The sequence below is a fragment of the Numenius arquata genome, chromosome 1, assembly GCF_964106895.1.
Source record: "Numenius arquata chromosome 1, bNumArq3.hap1.1, whole genome shotgun sequence".
Lineage (NCBI taxonomy): Eukaryota > Metazoa > Chordata > Aves > Charadriiformes > Scolopacidae > Numenius > Numenius arquata.
The window spans coordinates 20,996,934-21,018,175 of NC_133576.1; the positions used below are offsets into that span (position 1 = coordinate 20,996,934).

At 38.6% G+C, this 21,242-nt stretch overlaps 1 protein-coding gene across 1 annotated transcript in view; it reads right to left on the reverse strand.

Annotated features, from left to right (window-relative positions):
* The window catches only part of GUCA1C (guanylate cyclase activator 1C), a 30,614-nt gene extending 28,436 nt beyond the window's left edge, over positions 1 to 2,178 (reverse strand). Inside the window, exon 1 of the mRNA XM_074146102.1 lies at positions 1,987 to 2,178. Within this exon, the coding sequence (XP_074002203.1) occupies positions 1,987 to 2,178 (192 nt within the window). The remainder of the gene's footprint in view (positions 1 to 1,986) is intronic.
* Between the last annotated feature and the right edge of the window lie 19,064 nt (positions 2,179 to 21,242).

Genomic DNA, 21,242 nt, shown 5'->3' on the forward strand with positions numbered 1-21,242 from the left:
GCCATGTGGGTATCAGGGAACTGCAAGTGGGACTATCAACCTCTGAGTAAGGAGAGAGAGGGGCTGTTAAACTTAATTTTAGGTGGTCTCGTTAGAACTGAAGGGAAAGAGTCCTCTCATCCAGGGAAGATCTGGGACATCAATGAAATGTTCTGACTCCAGCTGGGAGAAATAAAGAGAAAAGAAACTTCAACTTTTGCATGATAACCTTTTGCATGAAAGGGGGGAAAAACAAACAAATATTTAATTTTGAAATTTTTTTAAAATACTTGATTTTCAACTGTCTGTAGCTACCATTAGTTTAAATTTGTAAAAAGTAGTTTTCAATTTAAGTTAATAAATTCTTGTTTCCAGAGTCCCAAAAATCTTAATGTTAAGGGTAATATCTCTAAATTAACCCCTCTACCAATGACATCTTGATGCCACAGGCTGTTTTCATGAAGGATTTCAGCTTAGACAAATTGGATTTTTTCCAGTTAATAATGTTACATATACATCCTTACACAACTCTAAATCCCAGTTTCTGTTTTTTATCTGCTTACACAGCACCACTATTTGGAAGAAATTTGGATATTAATGCATCCTTTTTTTTTTTTTTTGTTTTCCCCCCAATAGCAATAAAATCCACCGAGTTAAGTGTTTTGGAAGAAAGAAAACTGAGCCAATGGAGAGAGGCATCAGTAAACATTTAATTAAAAGGAGAGACTGTCTTTCCTAATTAGGTACCACTGTTTTGATTCGAGGTGTTCTCCTTCTTGGTGTCTGAAGTCTTTCCCAACAGAGCAGACACTGAGCAACTTGCATCTCCTAGTGGCTCTGGTTAGAAAGGCAAGGGTTCATGGCAGTTGTTAATGATCACAGTGGCATTTCTGTCTAGTAATCTCTCTTCGAGTGTTTTTCTGGGCACTTGGAAGAGGCAGGAGCTGCGGAGAGACACCCCGAGGGGCTGGATCTCGCAGTTGCCATTCCCGGCCTCTTCTCCTTCTTACTGCAGCTGAGCCAACGACCACATTTATTCCCACATGTTGGTTTTGCCCAAGTAGAAACTCTGTCCTGATTTTAACTATCTTTTCAACACTTTTTCTCCACAACCTGCATTTCAGTTTCACAAATCTTTCAATTAACGTACAAAGAAGGGATGAGACACTATTTCCTCCTTCCTTCCACTCTTTGAAGAATTATTTCTCTCTTTATACCTGTGCCTTAATTTTTTTAATTTGAGTTTTTTTTGTTTGTTTGTTTTTGCATTTTGCTTATTTCTTCCCCCTCCTGGAAGGCTGGTATCTACTTATCTTATTTTTGCCTATTCCTGGTTTTGACTTTACTTTTTTCATTGCATTTCTTGATTCGTTATCTTTTAGAAAAAATAACATAGTCTTCTGATTTCTGATCTATGCAATAATTAAAATCTACCTTACTTCCTAATCAGCTTTAAAAGTTACTTTTTAAGGGTTGGGTAGGGAAGTAAAACAGCTGTGTCATTCTTTTATAAACATTCCAAATAAGAATAAAAATGGTGCTAATAAAATAAAATAAAATACAGAACAATTCATTTTAACTGTCCAAAATTGCAGCTCAATAAATCTGAAGTGACTTTGCTTTGGAAATGGTGGGGAAAATAATTTTTTAAAATAATTTTTAAAAAGGAGAGTGAAGACAGAAATTGTCACTCAACCTTCCAATATTGAAAGAGGGGAACATGAGGGTTCTAGGACTTTTTCCCAGGCCTACCTACAAGGAATCAATCTCATTTAGTAGATTTTTTTAAGAGCTCTTCTTTTAAGCAACCTAAATGACATTGAAAAAAGTCCAACAAAACCTGTTTTCTCAGCTTAAGTAATGCTGCACAGCTGCTGGAAATTAATGAGGAAAAAACAGTTCCTGTTTACCTAATGCTTCCTATTTGATACCACTAGGCCAAAGTCCTCTACTGTTCATGCAAACACACACATTTCACAATGAAAATAGTCCAAGAAAATTTCTTACCTGATTCATGTCAAAGGTGTGAAACACCTGCTCAACATATTTGTTTGCCTGAGGGTTCATATCATGTAAACCCAGTATTGTCTTAAACTCATAGAGAGAAAGTTGCCCAGAGGGGCAGTAGTTCATAAACTTCCGGTACCACTGACTGTTGTCTATTGCAGCAACATCATCAACTGATTCCCCAGCACCCATAGCACCGGCTGCCCTTTCTGCCCATCCACGCTGCACTGTTTGGCTTCGCGCTCTGCTCCTATATTCCCTGGCTCACCTCCAGCTAGAATTCACCAACAAACCAGGAGCTGTAAAACTGCCGTAAACCTCTTAAAGATCCCTGCAGATCTGGATTAAGCAAAAATAGGAACTGCACGGGATCATCCTTCATGATCTGTTTGAATGCAAGCAGGCCTGTCAACAGCTGGGTGCTTCTCTCTGGCCACAGCTACCTCAACATGTTCCCAGGGATCAACCCACTTCTGTAGGGGCTCTTGCAAAACGTGAAATTTGTGCTCACGCTGTGCAAGATCCTATGTCAGGTTTGCAGCCTCGGTGCATGAGCCAAACGTAGTGCTTTGCACTAAAAATGTTTTGGCTAGGATGACTTTGAATGCTTCCCAAACTGTGAAATGGTGTTGCTGTGCTTTGTTTGGAGGGCTTTGCATTCAGCCCCTTGGAAAACAGGGAGAATCATAAATCCTGCAAAATGCTAACGATATGTATGGTGACTCTGGTGTGTGCCAGTAAGTGTTCATCCAGCTGAAGGAAGATAATATATGAACAAACCATACAATATCATAACATTAGCATTGAAAACAGATAATCTGATAATGTCTCACAGGAAATATCAGGTTATTTAAATAGAAAAAAATGGTGAAATTCACACACTAGAACCTGAGGAAAGGATATAAATCAGAGCTAGTGAAACTCAGGGAGGGACTTATTAACTGAAGGCAGACTTTTCATGACTCTCCAATTAAAAGTACATACTTTGAATTTGATTTAACATTCCGTCTAATCCAAGCATGTGATAAATACTTTTCATATAATCTTAAGGTAAAAAGAAGTTGGAATATGTCCTTATTTATATAATTCTTAAACAGTAAGAGCGTGGGGAGGCACTAAAAAGTAATCATATTGCTTAATTTGCATAATCCACTTAACACACACATTCTGTTCACACACTCTCACTGATGAGTTTTCAGATAATACAGTGATACAAATTTGAATATTTAAAGCATGGCACTTTCAGTATCATAGAAACTAGAAGCTGATAGAGGCACCTTCAGCAATTTCAGGTTCAGGGAGAAGCTTGCAGCACACCAAAGTCTGCTATTTTCTTGAAATCTCACTTCCTAAATGCCAAATACATGTTGCAAGAGATTAGATCCCAAATTCCTTTCCTCATCCGGTAATGTCAAAGATCTGGCAGTGATTTTTACCCATCATGGCAGTAGACAAAATCTGGTCCTCTAACAGAAGAAAAATAACATACAGACTTCAGAAAAAAAAAAAAAAAGAAAAAGAAAAAGAAAACTAATGCTGCAATTTTCAACTTCAAAATCTAATTGCATTGCAGGGGGTAAGACGTTATGACACTTCAGGACCTTGACTTATGTGTAGTTTCTTGTCCTTATTTCAGCTGGGATAATTTTCTTACAAGTAGCTGCTGTGTTTTGAACTTAATATGAGAATAAAGTTGATGACATATTGTTTAAGTTGTTGCCGAGTAATGCTTGTCTTAAGTCAAGGATTTTTCAGCTTCCCATAGAAGCTGAAAGGGACCTTAGACAGGAAAAGCTGGTCAAAGGCGTATTCCATACCATAAACATCATGCTCAGTATATAAATGAGGGTTTGCCACGGCCAGGAATCCACAATCAGTGCTTGGGATGAGCTTAGCAACTGATTACCAGGTAGTGAACAATTGTATTGCATCATTAATTTTGTATATTCTTTATTATTATTATTTTCTCTTCCACTGATGTTCTGTTTAACTGTCTTTATCTCAACCCATGAGGTTTTTTGCTTTTTCTCCCTCTTCTCCCTATCCTGCTGAGGGGAAGCAGGGGGAGTGAACGAATAGCTGTGTGGTCCTGGTTGCTGGCTGGAGTTAAACCACAACATTTCTTTCACCAAAAAAAAATTTATCTGCTTATTCTGTTAAGAAAGAGTTAAATAGTTACCGCTGACCAAATCAGGTAGATTGTTCCACTGAAGAGGATGAAGAGACTTGTTTTATCTAACCTGCAAAGAGCTGAGTCATCTTGAAATAAGCTACTTCAGCTCTAATAAGCATGGAAAGGAGTCTTGAGCTGGATTTCTGTATCAAGACCAGAATCCAGAAGACAAATGCATTTTGATTGTACTACACATAAGTCATGCTCTTGTTAGAGAAGTGTCGATATAGTCAAAATGATCAAGAATAGTATGAGGGTACTGTTACTGAGAAAGCTCGTGCCAAGCCGTAAAAATCCCATATGCATTACTCTTGGCAAGCTGGTATGCCAACAGCTCATTATTCCTCTTACGTAAATTGGTTCCCTAAGCCAGCCTGAAGCCCCTTAGAATGACTTCATAGGAAACATACATTACAACAGATAAATATACACATCATATCAAACTAAACAGATGTGGTGTGAACCCCAAAGGGGAAGCTTATGAAATCCTGGAATGTGGCTTGAGAGGTCCTGGTCCTCATTTGCCACAGGGTTTTCAGTGAGGCTCTCACAAGACTTTATTCAAGTCAAGAGAAAAATAAAACTGAGCTACGGCTTAGCTAGATGCTCTGTGTTGTATCTGAATCTTTTAGTTATACTGTTGCCATTTCATCAAAAATAGTGGTTTTTTCCTATTATTAAAAATGAGAAAGTAAAACATCCAGGTAAGACATTCCGGTTCATTTGATTCATTTCCCTAAGTGTTTAAGAGTTTCCAGCCACTACAGTATACAAATAGTTTGAACAATGGGAAAAAAAAAACTTGACAGCCTTTTATCTGGGAGTAGATGCCGCATTCTTAATATTACATCCAGCTGTAAAGAATACAGACTATACAGTCCCAGGTATATGACTATTCTAAATTCCACTCCTGCCTTCTAAATAACTTTTCCTGGGCCTATTGCTGCAACAGCTCAACTAATATATACAATAATAGCTATGCCTTAGATTACAGTAGCTAATGGAGGATTGTTACAACGTCTTGCAGAAATGGAAATGAATATCAGATATTTAGTGGGAACTCATTATTAAATAATGAAGTTATAAGCCTAGCATAAGCAGTTTTTATAGTGGATTTTATGAAGCCTAAAGGCCAAGTAATTGCTTAATTTCATTAAAATGGGGGGAAGACTTCCAAACTGATAAAACATTAAAACATCTTTTTCTGTCTAACATGGAACATAAATTAAACAAGCTCTTCTGGGAACAGCAAAACAAAAGGCTAGATTTGTACAGACTCTTGTCTTTTTTCCCCCTAAATCTCTGCACCCTAATATCCCAGCTCCACGCTGTATCTTCACCAGGCAAGAGGAAACAAGTGCCTGATTATTTTGCCAGCCAGCTGCTGCCTTAAACAATGAATAAAAGTCAAATTCTGCATGAGTGGTACATTCATTCTGGATGTGTCCTTGCCACCCAGCTGCCATCTTGATGAAAACTTTAAGAACTAATTAGCTGAAATGCCTACCCTTTGAAATTTCATTGAAATATGCCAATTGATTGAAAAGTTATGAGGAAACAGGAGAAGGGGATCAGAGATTGATGGATAGGACTATGTAACAGTTACACTCTGATGTGTGTATAACCTGACAAGTGTAAGGCATGTGTCTTAATACTCATCAGATACCCAGGGAGTAGCTTGCTCAAGGAAAGCTATTTGCACTGGGAGGGATGCACCGTGATTAGTAACTTGTAAAAAAACCACCAAAAAGACACCACCACTCCCTGCCCCACCCCCACAAAAAAAAACCCCAAACCCCCCAAACAAACAAACAAAAAAACCCCAAAAACCCAACAACCAAAAAACCAAACCAACCTGAAACTCCAAAAAACCTCCCCATCTTTTTGGTTTGGAGCACTTTCCCTATTTAGACAAGTCTCAGGTTCACATAAAGCTTGTCTTAATATTGAATGACTAGCTACTTTTGCAAAATACTTTTTCCTTACGGAAAGGTACTCTAAAAATAAACTAGATATGGAAAAATATTCTTCACAAGTGTATAAAAAGCAAATGCCAGCATCTATATGCACATTCTCAATACTATAAGTAATATAAACAAGTGAAGAAAACTGTTAGTTTTAATTACACTCAATATTACAAGGACTACAAATTGTAGAGACAGCTGAATGGAGTAAAGTGGTAAAGAGCAACTGTGTCCTGAAAGTTTGCATCTATTCTACTCTCTGCTTGTGCTGGATACACCATTTGCTGAGTACGATAGATATTTTCAATACCAATCAATACCATCAGATCAATACCAATGGTAGTGGCAAGTTCTTCTAGGCATTTCTGTTAATGCAGAACTATTTGAAGGGCACTTTCTTCTCCCCTCTGCACACTCTCAGTTATCCCATGGCAAACACTCAGTTTCCCAATGCCTGGGGTTGGTCCTGCACTGGTATGCTATCATCTTGACAGAAGCATGATTTTCAAGAAGTGTTTATGTCATGTTCCATTTTTCTGAAAAAGTAACTAAAACAAGCTGCGGCCTCAATTTTCTGAAGCACCCTCAAGTCACTAGTTGCTTTAAAAGTATTTGTCTAAAATAAATTTTGGAAAATTTTTCAAATATTTCTCAATAGCACTGAGACGTCAGGGTCTTTTTGCAGTACACAATAAAGCTAAACTGAAAAAGCTCTTAGATGAGTTCAAACATTGTCCATGTGCATTACTCAAGAAAGTTAGCATTGTTAAAGCTTTACCGGGGAACATAACGCATGGATTTATGAATTGAAAAGAACACAGTTAAACTGACAATTTCTGCCAGTCAGATTTCATATTGATAGACTTGAAGTTTGCTCACCAACTGTAATTAGCCCATTTATTGAGTTAGGTGATTCTACTTAATCAAATTCCGTTATATCTAACCATCTGGTAATTGGCCTGGGGGAAGAAAAGAGCATGTAATGAGCCTGATTTTATAGGAGCAGTACTTGAAGATTATGTGAGAAAGAATTACCTAACACCAAAAAAGCAAGCTGAATTGGGGGAGGGGGTATGGGTGGAAAAAAGCATAATAAGAAAACTTGGTGTAACAATGGTACTGATTCTGGGAATTCTTACTCTGTTGGGCACCATACAAGAAATTACAAGTTGGATGTAAGAACACACAAGGTACCTCGTACTCTCAGCATTGTCTGAAACAAATACAATTAATTTAATAATAAAGAACAGAAAGGACGTTTCTGGAAATTGAAATTGTCTGGAGTAGTTCTGGCTGTAATTTGGACTAGTTTTAACCTGCCACTAAAGTAATTAATTAATGCAATAGTACTTTTTACATTACATTTCTGAATTCATTGAGATCAATAGCATGGGTAGAGAACACTAATGCTTTATTTTTATTTTAAATAAGATTTTATATCATGATGGCCCCATCTGTTCTATTAGCTGGAAGCAGACTTTGATTGTGTAGTATTGGCAATTCAGCCTAAACCTGTTTTCAGTCAAGGACAAACACTTTTGTAGAAATTACAGATGACTCTCCACTTTTGTAGCATTTGATAGAAAATGTTATTTTGGCTTAAGGGGAAAATAACAAGGCACGTTCTTCTGGATGGATCTCATGACTAGAAGGAACCTGTATGAACACTGAGTTGGAAGAGCATAAGACAGCGATGTAACTAAAAGCTGCTGGATGCCTTTGGGATGACTTGGGATGTGAAGCAGTAAAATTGGGATGAGGAATCAAAACCAGACACGCGTCTTTGGAAAAGGAGGATTGACTTATACCAAACTAAGCCACAGAAGGTGCTCGGAATGAATCCAGCAATATTTTATTTGGCAACAGAAGGAATCATATTGTGTCTATGCTGCGTATTCTTAAAATGTCCATAGTAGTTATGGACCCAGCCAAACACTTACTGCTTTAAAAAAGATTTTTCAAGCAGTGTCGTATAAATAAAACTTCCAATTGTTAACAAACTCTAAAAATAATAATAAAAATCCGGGTTTCAAAGATAAGAAACTATTCAATATGTATTAGAATGACTGTACGCAATTTTCAAAACTGCAAAATGTACCAGGAACAGAGCATTCAAAATTGTTTGGCTGCCAGTCATGTTTATTTACCTGTAGTTTTCTATTGAATCACCTCTGAATTACTTCCATTACCTCTGAACAGTCAGCATTGCCAGCCCTCTGAGACATGTCACTGAATGCATCAAATGGTACAGCTGTAAGAAAGCCAGCAAGTTAAGACTGAATTCTTACCTTATTCATGTCAAACGTGTGAAATACTTGTTCAACGTAGCTGTTAGCTTCTGGAGTAAGTCCATGTAGATCTAGGACGTGTTTAAATTCGTGCAGACAGAGTTGTCCAGATGGGCACTCCTTCATAAATTTTGTGTACCAGTGGTGAATTTCCATAGCATTAATGTCATCCGCTGACCCAGCAGCACCCATAGTATCAAACATACCAAGTAACCTTTTTCAGTATTCAGTCATGCTTGCTTCTCAACAGTGATCATTCAGACACCAACTCTGCCTTTGAGAGCTACTTTAAACCTATTACAGATTGCTACCAATATAGACTAAGTAAATATAGCACCCTAGCAAGATTACTGGCGCCCAGTTTTAGTGCACCATGGTTTTATCACCTGATTACAGTCTTTGTGCACAGTCAGTTTGCAGAGCCTCAGCAGGGCATGAAGACTGATTATGCTGATTCTTATCTTGTGTTGGCGTCTAGGGTGCTAAAGCTACATAAACTAGGCAAATATTGAATAAGCAACACGTGGGGACTTTGAGAGCAGTTTCTAAACTTTTGTTTTAATAATTCACAAGATTTTAACTAAACCTTCAGCCCCATTTTAATATTTGGATACCTTTTGTACAGCTGCCTTGTAGCAACTGAGTTTTCATTTTATTACTTCTGTATATACTGTGGTCCAAATCTTAGCTTATAGGCCAAACTGCAACATGATTTGACTTGGATAACCTGAAAAAACCCTGAAAGCAGCTATACACTAAGCACAAAACACTTGCCATTGTTTTAGATAGCAGTTTTACAAACATCTGAGGCTTGCATAAGCCAATGTTGTCCTAAAAACTGCTCCCCCACTGCCACTGCTCATTCAATCCCATGCTTTCCCTTCCCTTAGGTCAGCATGAGTGTTTGTGGATGCACTTGGAACAACTGTAAGAACAGATCCAGGCAAAAGCTTGCAATAAAATTGAATACTGATATAGTTGGCTTTAGAAAACATCATTCAAATTTTGCATTGCCTGGTCACACAAAACATTATGTTGTACAAGAGAACGGATTAAACAGGGACAGAAAAGGGTGGCCAGCAGTAGAGGGGGTGGACTGCTTCTTTTGCTGATTTAAATTATTTGTGGAAACTTGCAGTGTAACGTCATAATGTCTGTGCTGTATGGCAGTACATAGCGGTTTGCAGTTTTTACAATATTATTACACTATGTACCATGGCACACAGTAGTCAAAGACTAAACTGTTGGAATGTAAAAATATAATTGTTACACTTAAGCCCACTGTAAAGGTTTTGTCTCACCAATGGCACTCTGGTGGTGCCTCACAAGAGGAAAGGCGAACACTACCTGAGCAGCGTTACTACTTCACTCTGCAGAGCAGAAGGCAGTCCAGCTGCCCCACTGGAGTCCTGTGCATTTCCTCTGGGCCAAGGTTCAGGCTGGTTCAGTTGCAAAATCGGGGAGGTTTATGTTGGATATTAGGAAAAATTTATTCACTGAAAGGGTTATCAAGCATTGGAGTAGGCCGCTCAGGGAAATGGTGGAGTCACCATCCCTGGAGGTATTTAAAGATGGGTAGACATGATGGGAACATGGTTTAGTGGTGGTTTTGGCAGTGTTGGTGGTTGGAATTGATGATCTTAAAGGTATCTACCAACCTAGACAATTCTATGATTCTACAATTCTATTCTATGAAAAGCATTATCAACAGCCATGAAAGACAAATTTGATCTCAAAGCTGCAAAGAAATGGAATGCTACTGTTAGACATGTTATGAAACCTGGTTTTCAGGTGACACGAAGGATGAGCAGTGGTGCATCCGTTTTGTGTGCACAGTGAGGGTGCCATAATGAACCTGGGCAAGCTGCACCTGCAGCAGCAGGTTTAGGGCAGGCTCCATGTCCCAGCATACAGGTTCACAGAGTCACCCAGTATTTTGAACTCTTTTAATTCTTTAGGCAAATAAAGAGCTGTGAGATACTAATCACGTAAGATAAGAATTATAAAATATTTCTCAGAAATATGTACAAGCCTTCACTGCAAAAGGTGATGGCTGGAAGAAGCTGGGCTGTGACTACAGGCTTTCAGCATATATTTATAATTACGTTGCATAAACCAGAGTCTGCAGCCTGTCAGAGCAATGCTGCTGAGAAGGGAGAGAAGGGGTAAAAAAGCTCATGTGGATGCCTGGAGGACTTCAACAGCAACATATACTGTAGCTATCACTGAAAGGTGATTTTTCTAATCTCTAGTCTTTCCTTGAACCCCTTTCAACAATCTTCCGAGAGCAAAAATAGCTGTCTGCTAACATGCTGTCAGTTATAAGATCAAGGACTTCAATACCATGAAGCAGCAAAGATTACCTATGTAAAATAGTGAATAAACCCCGGATAAATCTAAAACATATGAAGTGGTATTTGGAAATACTCCACTTCAAAATACCTATAACAGGCAAAGAATACTGTATTTTCAATAACCAAGAACAGCAAGCAAAAGAAAGGTAGCATGAAGTGGCAATCTTCAGTCTTTTATTTGTGTTCATCAAATCTAAATTTTCAGTAGCTAGTAATTGGGAATGCCAACACAGGATTTTCTAAGTGTATACCTACCAAATTTCCTGTTCAACAAAAAGCAAAAGTGTTTTAAAATTCAAATGTTACTCAGACTTCCAATTTTTTTCAGAAATAACAGCAGTATTGAAAGGAAAAAAAATCAAAGATTTCAACCATAGGTTTCAGAAGTCATAGACTTTTTTTTTGTAAATACAGGAGTCTACAATAATTTTTTGTACATTTTCATTTTCAAATGTGCTTCTGAAAAAATATGACAGCATAAACGTGAGTATCAAAGACTAAGACATCTCAGTCCTTGAAAACATGGAGATTTCTTTCATATGGCCTGGAAGAATCTCCTAACTCTGCTGTGTTTGTCCTTACAGGATACAAGATTAAAACATCAGAGAAATCCACATTTTATTTAAGTAACTCTTTAAGATAATCATGAAGCTGTTCAAAATTATCTGAGGAATCTGAAAAAACCCCTTAAATTTTACACTGCAGCATTTGACAAAATAAGCGTATGGAAAAACATGACATGCTTATCAGCAAAAGTCATAAATAAAAAAGAAATGAGAGAACACCCAGAAGACTTGAAGAAGCAGTGCAATAGCCCAGAATAAAATGGAAACATGGAAGCTAGAATTGAGTGCAAGTCGGAGAAGAAACTGCTTTTAAAGGAGTTCTTGTAGGCCACATTGCTGTTAGGACAGCTTTACCAGAGGATTATAGTGATGAAGTGCACACAGATTAGAAGGGCTATGCTGGCAACACTGTTCTTTTTAGCAGTTTAATGCTATGCTCTCTCTCACTCTGAGGAAAAGATACTTCTCTAGTTAAAGCAGTTTTCTCAGACTTACCATATCTGCACACCCAGGTTAGTTGTGGATTATATTTCTTCACGTGTATGACCCTACAAGCAACGGCCAGAAGAAGGATGAGGGAGAATGCAGAAGAAGTGAAGGACTGGAATTGTAGGTCTGTAGGCAATGTAATATAAAGGGGAGGGAGAGAAACACATAGCAGAGAGACTGGCAGGACTTTTAGAATGTAAGGCACTTCAAGAAAGGATAAAAAAAATAAAAGTGTGAGGGTTGGAGAGAAGAAACTGAATTTACACATCAGAGTGAAAAACAGAATTTAATTCTAAAGATTAAATCCAGCATCAACAGTCATGCACAGAAACCTGTTGCCAGAGTAGTGCCTGTATCAAATATATACCATGCGCTTAGTTTCCTCTGAATGTGACTGGAAAAAAAAAAGCCAGGTCACCTGGAGTCTTTCAGCACCATACCAGATGGCACCTGCACTGAGACCTTCATATGTAATGGAAGTGACTCAAGGCTACTAACCCAGGTTATAAAATAAAGGCCCTTGAGGCTCTGATAAACTGTATCTAGGAAGTTTCAGATTTTCTGTGCATGATGCTATGAAATATAGGGGAAAATATAATGAAGAATTTGAAACATAAAAATCACAGACAATCAGGACAATGATAACAGGACAGAGAAATCAACAGCTATTTTATGGAGAAGCTTCACGGGACTAAACTCTGACCCCAGCTTTTTCCCCCGTAGCACAATTCTCACTAACTCTCTCTCAGTGTTATATATCATCACCATCAGCCTCTGCAATCCACAGGAATAAGATGCTTGGACTTTAAGGATGTAGGAAGACAGCACTATTTAGAATTTTTATCTGATCCCTCTGCTATGGTTACAGGCAAGGATCTTAACTGTGGCCATAAAAAAAAAAATCACAAGACACTAAACTAAAGAGTCTTATTTTCCCTTAACCTCAAGGCAGCCTTTCTGGAATTCTTTAAAATATTCCTGCAAAATAATTTGAAAAAGGATCGCTCAGATTTCTTTAAAATAGAAAAAAGAATGTTTCTGTAATTATACTGTACAACTGATTACCACAAGGTGGTATGGAGGCTAAAAATAAATATGAGTTCAGAAAGTAAGTAGACAATGTTGTGGAGGAAAAGGCCATTAAACCCATTTATTGAACTTGTTATTTGATTGAATGGCCACAGGCTGCTGGAAGCAGAGAGCATGACTATGGGATACCTGTTCCCTAGGCACACGCTCCTGGCTATTGCCAGAGACAGGAGAGTGGACAGAAGTACTTTTGACCCGAATAGTGAAGTATGGCTATTTTTATACACCAGACATGATCCAAAGAGTGTTTAATTGGCTTATAGTTATGCAGAAGGTGCTTAGACTGACAGAATGAAGAGCAATCTATCTCAAAGATCGTGTCTTAGATGGATGTCTGCGTACAATGTAGGCAAACTCGGTTTATTTGTATTTTCACATTTGTCATAAAAGCACTGATGAAAATTATTTTTTCTGTAGAATTTTTACTTGCATCTTCGCATCATTTTTTTCACACAGGCTTAGTGCTTCCTTATTAGGACCCTTTCTGTTTTAATTTGCCTGTAAACTCACTGTGCTTGTACATGAAAATATGCAACTCTGAATATACAGTAATAAACCTGTAAATTAGTGGCTTATTATTGTGTTATCTCCTATATTTGTTTTTTTTAAGTGAGAAAGCAACACGTATTCAGAAGTCTAACTGCTACCAAAGTCATGATGCATAGAGGGACAAAACAGGGTTCTACTGATGTCAGCTGATGAGAGAACAAAAATCAGAAAGAGTTGTGATAGCTAGATGGCAATTGACCTGTAATTGGTCCTCTTCTATTGTTTTTATTATTGTTATAATTAATTAATTTGCAGTGGTTCTCAAACTTTTAGATGCCTCTTAAAATCAGCTTTGTAAGTTGTTACTAAGTTGTTGGTAAAGTTACTTAAGTAATATTCTAATGCTACTAAAGCCCTTTCTAAAGTATTAAGGTGACATCATTGTCTTTCTGGGACTCTTATACAACACAAACACTATTTTATCTTAAAACAAACAAACAAAAGACAATCGTCCCATTCCCCCCACCCTGAGTGGAAAAAATTGATAGAATAAGTAAAAGTTATACTTCCTTCAGAAGGATACTAAATATCATAAAATTTCCCAGAAGATATTAATGAAATAATATAACAATTAATATTTGTAAAGTGATTATACAAACTTAAATTGAGGAACATACATAACATGCTTAGCACCACTAGCCTTGAATAGAAATCTTACACTTAGTAAGTAGGTCATAATTTGATTTGACAGCACTAATTGCATCTAACCTGTCATCCTCACTGGGGTAGAGTCTGGGATTATCTAAGCAATGAGATCAGTGCTATGTGATCTGGCACAGGAATTCACAGCACACAAAGCATTGCGTTCCCTCTGAGCACCTGGGCGCAGAGGGACTTGGTGGGAAATGGGAGCCGATTCAGCTCCAGTGCACCAGGGCATGTCTCCTGGACTACAATTAATCCATAGCTATGCATCTATGCTATTTATATGCATCTATGCTTATAGATGGATGTGCAACTAACTCTGGAAGCCCAGGTCAGGCCACATTTTTCTTCTTTTGTTCAATAACAAGAAATACTTGAAATTAAATGTAATTTACCTTGCGAGGGCACTGTAGTAATTCTGCCATCTTTCCCCTCAGGCTACTAAGTTTTCCTTGAACAGCTGTGTTTGCAACTCACAGCTTGCAGAAGTTTTCTGGCATATTCTGTTTTGTAGATGTGGTGAGTGAGGGAATTTTTCTCTTTTTTGATTTTTAAATAGAATGAAATAGTCTTTCAAATCTAAAGAGACAGCTTTGTTTTATATCCTGGATAAAGGCAACTCTGCTCTCCCTTTAAAATATATTTCTACTGAGAACTCCTATAAATATTCATCTGGATGTAGAGAATTACTAGCTAACAACTCATCTTGGTTAATAACCCATAACAGAGGACATGTAAACAATGGCCTGTAAGGTACTTCCATGGTTTATGTTACCAACAGAAACTGATGCAGAATGGACTCAGGTGATTACAGTAACTTACTTTCCAGCATACCCAAAAAGTTTTATCTGAACCTTTGCCAGCCTGTTGATAGCCACAATACCAGTTGTTTTACATTATTGAGGTCAGACTGAAAAAACTTGTAAATTTTGTTTTCTACCTCCTGTTTTTCTATCAGAAGGGCCCCAAATAGTTGAGAGCAAGATCTGCTAATGGATAGGACAAAGAAAACAAAGAAGAAACTCGTATCTTTTTATCTTACTATCAGTATTTGGTATTACATCCCGAGAGGCAATACACAAAAAGTAAAACCAACATGGAATTTAATTTAAAGGAAAGATGTAGAAAAATCTTTCGACCTTTTTTTACTTTATATGCCTCAAGAGGAACTTCATCACCACTGTGCTATGCAACACTGACTGTGCTGCAAAGTTGTCTCATGCTGTCACAGCAATTTCAAAGGCAGTTCATGTAGTTCTTGATAAATTTTAAGATGAAAAAAAATCAGTAAGAACAACATTTATTCAAATGTTTTTTCACGGAGTATTGACAAAGAGTATTCCTCTGAGTGTCAGTCTGAAAAGCTGATGAAAATACATGTTAGAGAATTTCTTCTCGTCACTAAGAAGTTGTACTCTATGAGTAGGAAGGCACAACTTTGATGCTTTTAGAAGAGGAATAAATAAAGGGCTCAGGAAATCTTGTAGTTTAGAAAGTAAAGATCATTGTTTCCAGGCAAATTTGCTGATGTAGTACAGTTTTCTTTTTTACATTTTAAAAACATTTTCATCATCATGTAACAGGTCAGCATGTCAGCATTCACTGTTAAGAGTAAACCACTTCGCAACAAGAACTTCAAGCTAAAGTTGAGCTTAGGTTTTCTGGTTTAGGCTTAACATTTTGTCTACTTCAGCTAATTTAAGAAGGACCTCTGGAGTGTTAAACATACCTCTGTTAATAAATTCAAGAACATAAATGAAAGAATGCTCTTTTCCTTGCAAAATAACATCTATGAAGAATAATTATACCTATCTTGTTGCACATCATCTTAGAATATAAATGAATTTTAGATAGTATTTTTTACCTGGATGTACTATGATTCTGGCTTCTTTATTGTTCAGGAGGAATCTCTGGTTGTTCTTATTTAGACGGAAAAATAATTAGAATTTACATTCAGGAGCTGAGTTATATGCACGTGTATAAAAGGAGTCAAGAGAAGTTTGTAAATGAACAACAGCTGAACAAAATCAAATAAAGAAAGGAGAGAACACCAATTAAATTCAGGAGGGTAGGGAAACCATAGATGAGCAAATTAACTCTTTACTACCAGCTGTTGAATAACGACATTTTCACAGCTGATTTATCCTCCTATACCTTAAAGGTGAAGTTGAAGTATTTAAAAAAATACTAGGTCTGCAGTACTGGAGAAAAAGGCCAAGACAACTGATAAACCTGCCCTCTGATACCAATATAAGTATCAAATCCTTTGATCTAAAATAAAGCTCACCAGAAGAACCATATCAGGCTGTTTAATTCTGTGGATCAATTCCTTAAAAAGTTTGAAAACCTTAAGTTTGTTGCTGCAACAGACCTCAGAGAATGTGAATGTGTACTTTGGACAACCAACCGCTGGCATCTGACAGTAACACGAGCCCCCAGTAAACATGCATATGTAGTAAACTTTCCAGATGCTGTGAGACAGCATAGGACAAAATATTAAAAGATTCCTGAAAACAATTCTATATGTTCCTTGAGTCCTTGATGGGGAAAGCAATTCAGACTTCACATGAAAATATCTGATCTTTACCTTTCACCTTAAAGGTGTCTGGAAGCTGTTCCCTTTCTAAATCGGATTAGCAACATGCAGAAGCCAGAGGAAAGCAGCTTATTAACAGGGGTAGAGTGAGCTGCAGTTTCTCTGAATGGCACTGTAATCCTGTCTTCTGAGTTCATCGTATGTCTGCAAAGTTTTAGAAATAAACAGGTAACAATTTGTCCACAGAAACAAAACATAGCAACTAAGCGCATGTAATGTGGACTTGTAAAAATAATCATGCTGACTAGCTGTACTTACCAAGAGGGACTGCTAAAGTGTACCAATTTCTGTTGTAAATGGTTTTGATGGGCTGACCATGGTCAGCTGCCAGATGCCCACACAGCCCCTCTTCTCATTCTGCCTCCTCAGCAGGATGGGGGAGAAAATAAGATGAAAAAGCTGACAGGTTGAGATAAAGACAGGGACATTGCTTACCAATTACTGTCATGAGGAAAACAGACTTGACTTGGAGAAAATTAATTTAATTTATCCCCAATTAAAATAGAGTACCATGCTGAGAAAGAAAGACAAATAAAGACAACACCTTCCCTACAGCCCCCCTTTTTTCCACACTCAACTTCACTGTCTCATTCCCGACTCCTCTACTTCACCTCCTCAAGCAGCACAGGGGATGGGGAACGGGGCCTCTGCTCAGTCCATAACAGCTCCTCTCTGCCTCTCCGTCCTCTGCACTCTTTTCTCCTTCTGTAGGGTGTCTCCTTCCCATGGGCTGCAGTACTTCAGGATAAACCTGCTCTCTGTGGGCTGCAGCTCCTCCAGGGCACATCCACCTCCTCCAGCATGGTCCTCTCCACAGGCCACAGTGTGGATGCCAGCTGCAGCGTGTTCTCCTCCAGGGGCTGCAGCAGAATCTCTGCGTGGGTGCCTGGAGAACCTCCTTCCTCCTTCTCTGAGTTTGCTGCCTGCAGGGCTGTTTCTCACACTCTTCCTCTAACTTCTCACTGACTGTGCAGTGTTTAGCCCTTTCTGATACAGGCTTTCCTGGAGGTGCCACCACCGTGGTGGAGGAGCTCAGACATGCCCTGTGGTGGATCAGTTGGAGCCATCCTTACAGCTCCTTGACACCCACACCCTGTACATTGCTTCAACCAAAATTTCAGTGCAGCTGAGGGTGGGGACAGAAGCAGACACTTCACACACTGAAAAAACAGGAGAGGCAAATCACTTCCCTTACAAAACTCATTGGAAAGATCGTGTCAATGCACACCTTGATATCAAGTCTGTAGAGTTGTCACTTGTGTATGTCGGTGTGTGGGGAAGTAATGGAAGATTGGCGAGGAGGATTGTAAACACGCTCAAGTGACTTTAACCTGGGGTGTCAGAAGACACATGTATCACAGTAATTGTTGTTTAGTCTTATGTGCTCAACAAGTAGTACATCTGTGCTTAGATAACAAAGGCCTGTGGTAGACTCAGAGGCACCTTGTTGAACATGCCTGAGATTCCTGCCCTGCTGCCAGAGAAGATCAAAGCACAGTGGAAAACTGTGCCTGCTTGAATCCCTGATACCCAGGTGAGAACAGCAGGTTTGAGCTGGAACTCTGTCTCTCACTAGCAAGGACTCCCTCCCTAATAAGGAAAAACTGTCTAGCAAGGACCCTCAAGCTCCTTGGTGCCTGTGTCCCCGACTTGCACGCCTCTGCCTGTGTGCTGCTTCCGAGATCCCCTGGTTGGTGAGGTATCAAGATTAAATTTAGTCTTTGCATTTTGTCCATGTTCCTGCATCCTGCCTGTGTTAACTCAGACACGGTGTCACTGTAGTTTCCAGTGAAATAGGTACCCTGCGTGCATCTGTATGTTGGAAGTACTAAAGAGAGCAGGATATTCCCCCTATTTAGAGTAAGGAAACATCAGGAAAATGCCTTGTACAGGCAAAGTGCACTTAACAAGACTTCAGTGCACACCATCCTATTAGAAAAGCTAGCAGAATATTTACTTGGTGGGCAGTTTCCAATTTAGTACACTTCTAAGTAGCAGAAATCTCGATTTTATGAATATTAATTCTGTCTTTCAACCATGGATACTAAAGATATACTAAACCATCTGGCAGCCATCATGTGTAATTTGCTGTGTTTAAAATTACAGAACTGGATGGCAGGTCAACTATTTCTGCTATCCAGTGTATCTTCACTATGTGTGCTATCCAATGCCATCAATGTGTCTTCCACACAGTGCCAGCAGAAGAACATAAAGCTTTTTATTATTTTAATTTCACATCAGTGAGGGAAAAAGTCCATATTTTACAAAACGTTTTTTTTTTTTTGTATTTCAGATAAGAAGCTGCAGCACAGAAAGAGGTTTGTGTCAGAGCTGCAGTGAAACCATGCTGGGGTCAGAAATAGCACATACAGGTCTGACACCTGACGTAGTCACTTGGCATCTCAGGGACGAGGTTCCATCCCACTCCACTCGCTCTGTCCTTGGAAGGGGTGCAGAAGAGCTGTCTTCTGCTGCGGGGATGCGACAGGTTCCGGTGAACAACATCCAATGTATTTACTCATGCCACTGGCTGCATGCATGGTGGTTGGGAGTTCAGTAAGGGAGGTAAGAGTAACAACAGAGAAAGGGGATGAAGGAAGATCTTCTATCATAGAAGATAGAATATTCATGTTGCCTAGTCTGCATTGCCTAATAACTCTGCTTGAATTATTGAATGCCTTAAGATGGATGCAAATCAATCATGGATGCCATTTCAATAAATGAAGTGCAACCCAAATCACAGACAGAGGCTTAACAAACCTGGAAACTGTACTGCAAGCTTGTGTGAGACCCTACCTTACACATTCAATTATTGTGCCACTGCACTTACAGAGTAAGGGAAGCCAGCTTCTTACAAGCTTAATTTTACCTGCAAAAAGTCTGACTGTAAAGGCTGACACTGGTGGCTTTTCAGATGCCTGTACTTCTGGCCTTAAGGCAGTTGTGCTTTCCCAGAGAACAGTGTTGAAAGGCTGGGTTTAATGCATTTCTCCATATTGACAGAAAAATCACCTTAGGGAACCACTGGTATTTCTGGCAGGTTTTTTTTTTTCACAGAATTGTCACAGAATTGTCGGAGTTGGACATCTGCTCAGTTTCAGGCACATAATAATGATAAGGCTGCTATATCATGCTTATAACACACATTTGAAGAGACTGTCAAATGCATGAACTAAAATCTGACAGTTAACTGCAGCCTGCTCATGCTCTTACAAACTGCATCTACTGAATCAAAGAATAACAAAACAAAGCACAACAGTTTTTCCTCTGTCAAAGTTACTAAAAGTGAGTGATTTTTGAGAGATTTCAACATTTCTTCTAATTTAGGAATTCTTTTTCTCCTCTCAGAAAATGACTTAGAGCAATTATATTAACAATCTTAATGATGTAGCTGGCCACAGCAACTATATTCACTGAAACAGAAATATAATCATTTTGCTAACAAATATCTTTCAAGCTCTTAATCTCTCTACTTTTTCACTTCACAAGTTGATAACCCTTAAATAGGAAGCCTGGTTATGTTTTGTCTATTTAATCTTAGTTCCTACCTGTATTTTTTTCTTTAGTTTAAGAAGAATCTACTAAGCTATGCTTTATCTGGTGGCTGTTCAATGTGAAATACTCATGGAGAGCAGAAGCCTACTATGGGATCAGGTGCTCTTTATACCTGTCCTAGGGCTTCTTAGTTGTAGTGATCAATGTAACAGGAGTACGGAATGTGTTCCTAATTCTGTCATTTGCTTAGTACATAATTTCTTTTTGTTTCAGGACATAAATGGCCTGAAAATATCTAAAACTCTTTTTGATTCTGTCTTCAGAACCTGGCATAACACTTTGCTTTTTACTACAGAGCAGACAGTTTCAGAAGCCAAATCTGCAAGTGAATCTGTTTGGCATTTCACTATGTGAAACATGTAGTGCAAATTAAAAATGCAGTTAAAAGTGAAAGAGAGTTGCAAAGAGAGTTAGATATCACTGCTGCCACAATGCATCTAGTTTAAATTCTAAGCACAGTGTTTCAAAGTTCTACTCTTAAGCCCCCACTCCTCCTCCAAATCTGGTAGAAACACAGCATCTGCCAAAAACTTATGTATTCAATTTATGCAATTTCCTGCCCACCAAGTTCAGCACTAAACCAAAGATTCCCTCCCTCATCCAAGGGCAAACTACTTGCACCTTCACTTTTAATTCAATTGACTGTCCAGAGGAAGGAACAGTCTTTCACTCTCTGAAAAACAGTCCTGAACACCCACAGGGAGCATGGCTATTACTGGCTTCAGAGAGAGACGTAAGAGGTAGTAAGAGATGAAAATCCTCATTTCACCCTGCTAAATCCACCATTACACTACGGTGATGTGACAGGAAAAGAGCCAAATACCTGCCACTTTCATCCTGCTGAAGTGCTGAAACCAGGATTAGTTATATAATGTTGTAAAATGGGAATTCAGCTTGCGAAAGGACAAATCTCTCCCTTCCCTTCCATTTCAAATCGCTGCTCCTGCAGCTGAATAGTATTGCCCCAACATGAACAAACAACACGGAG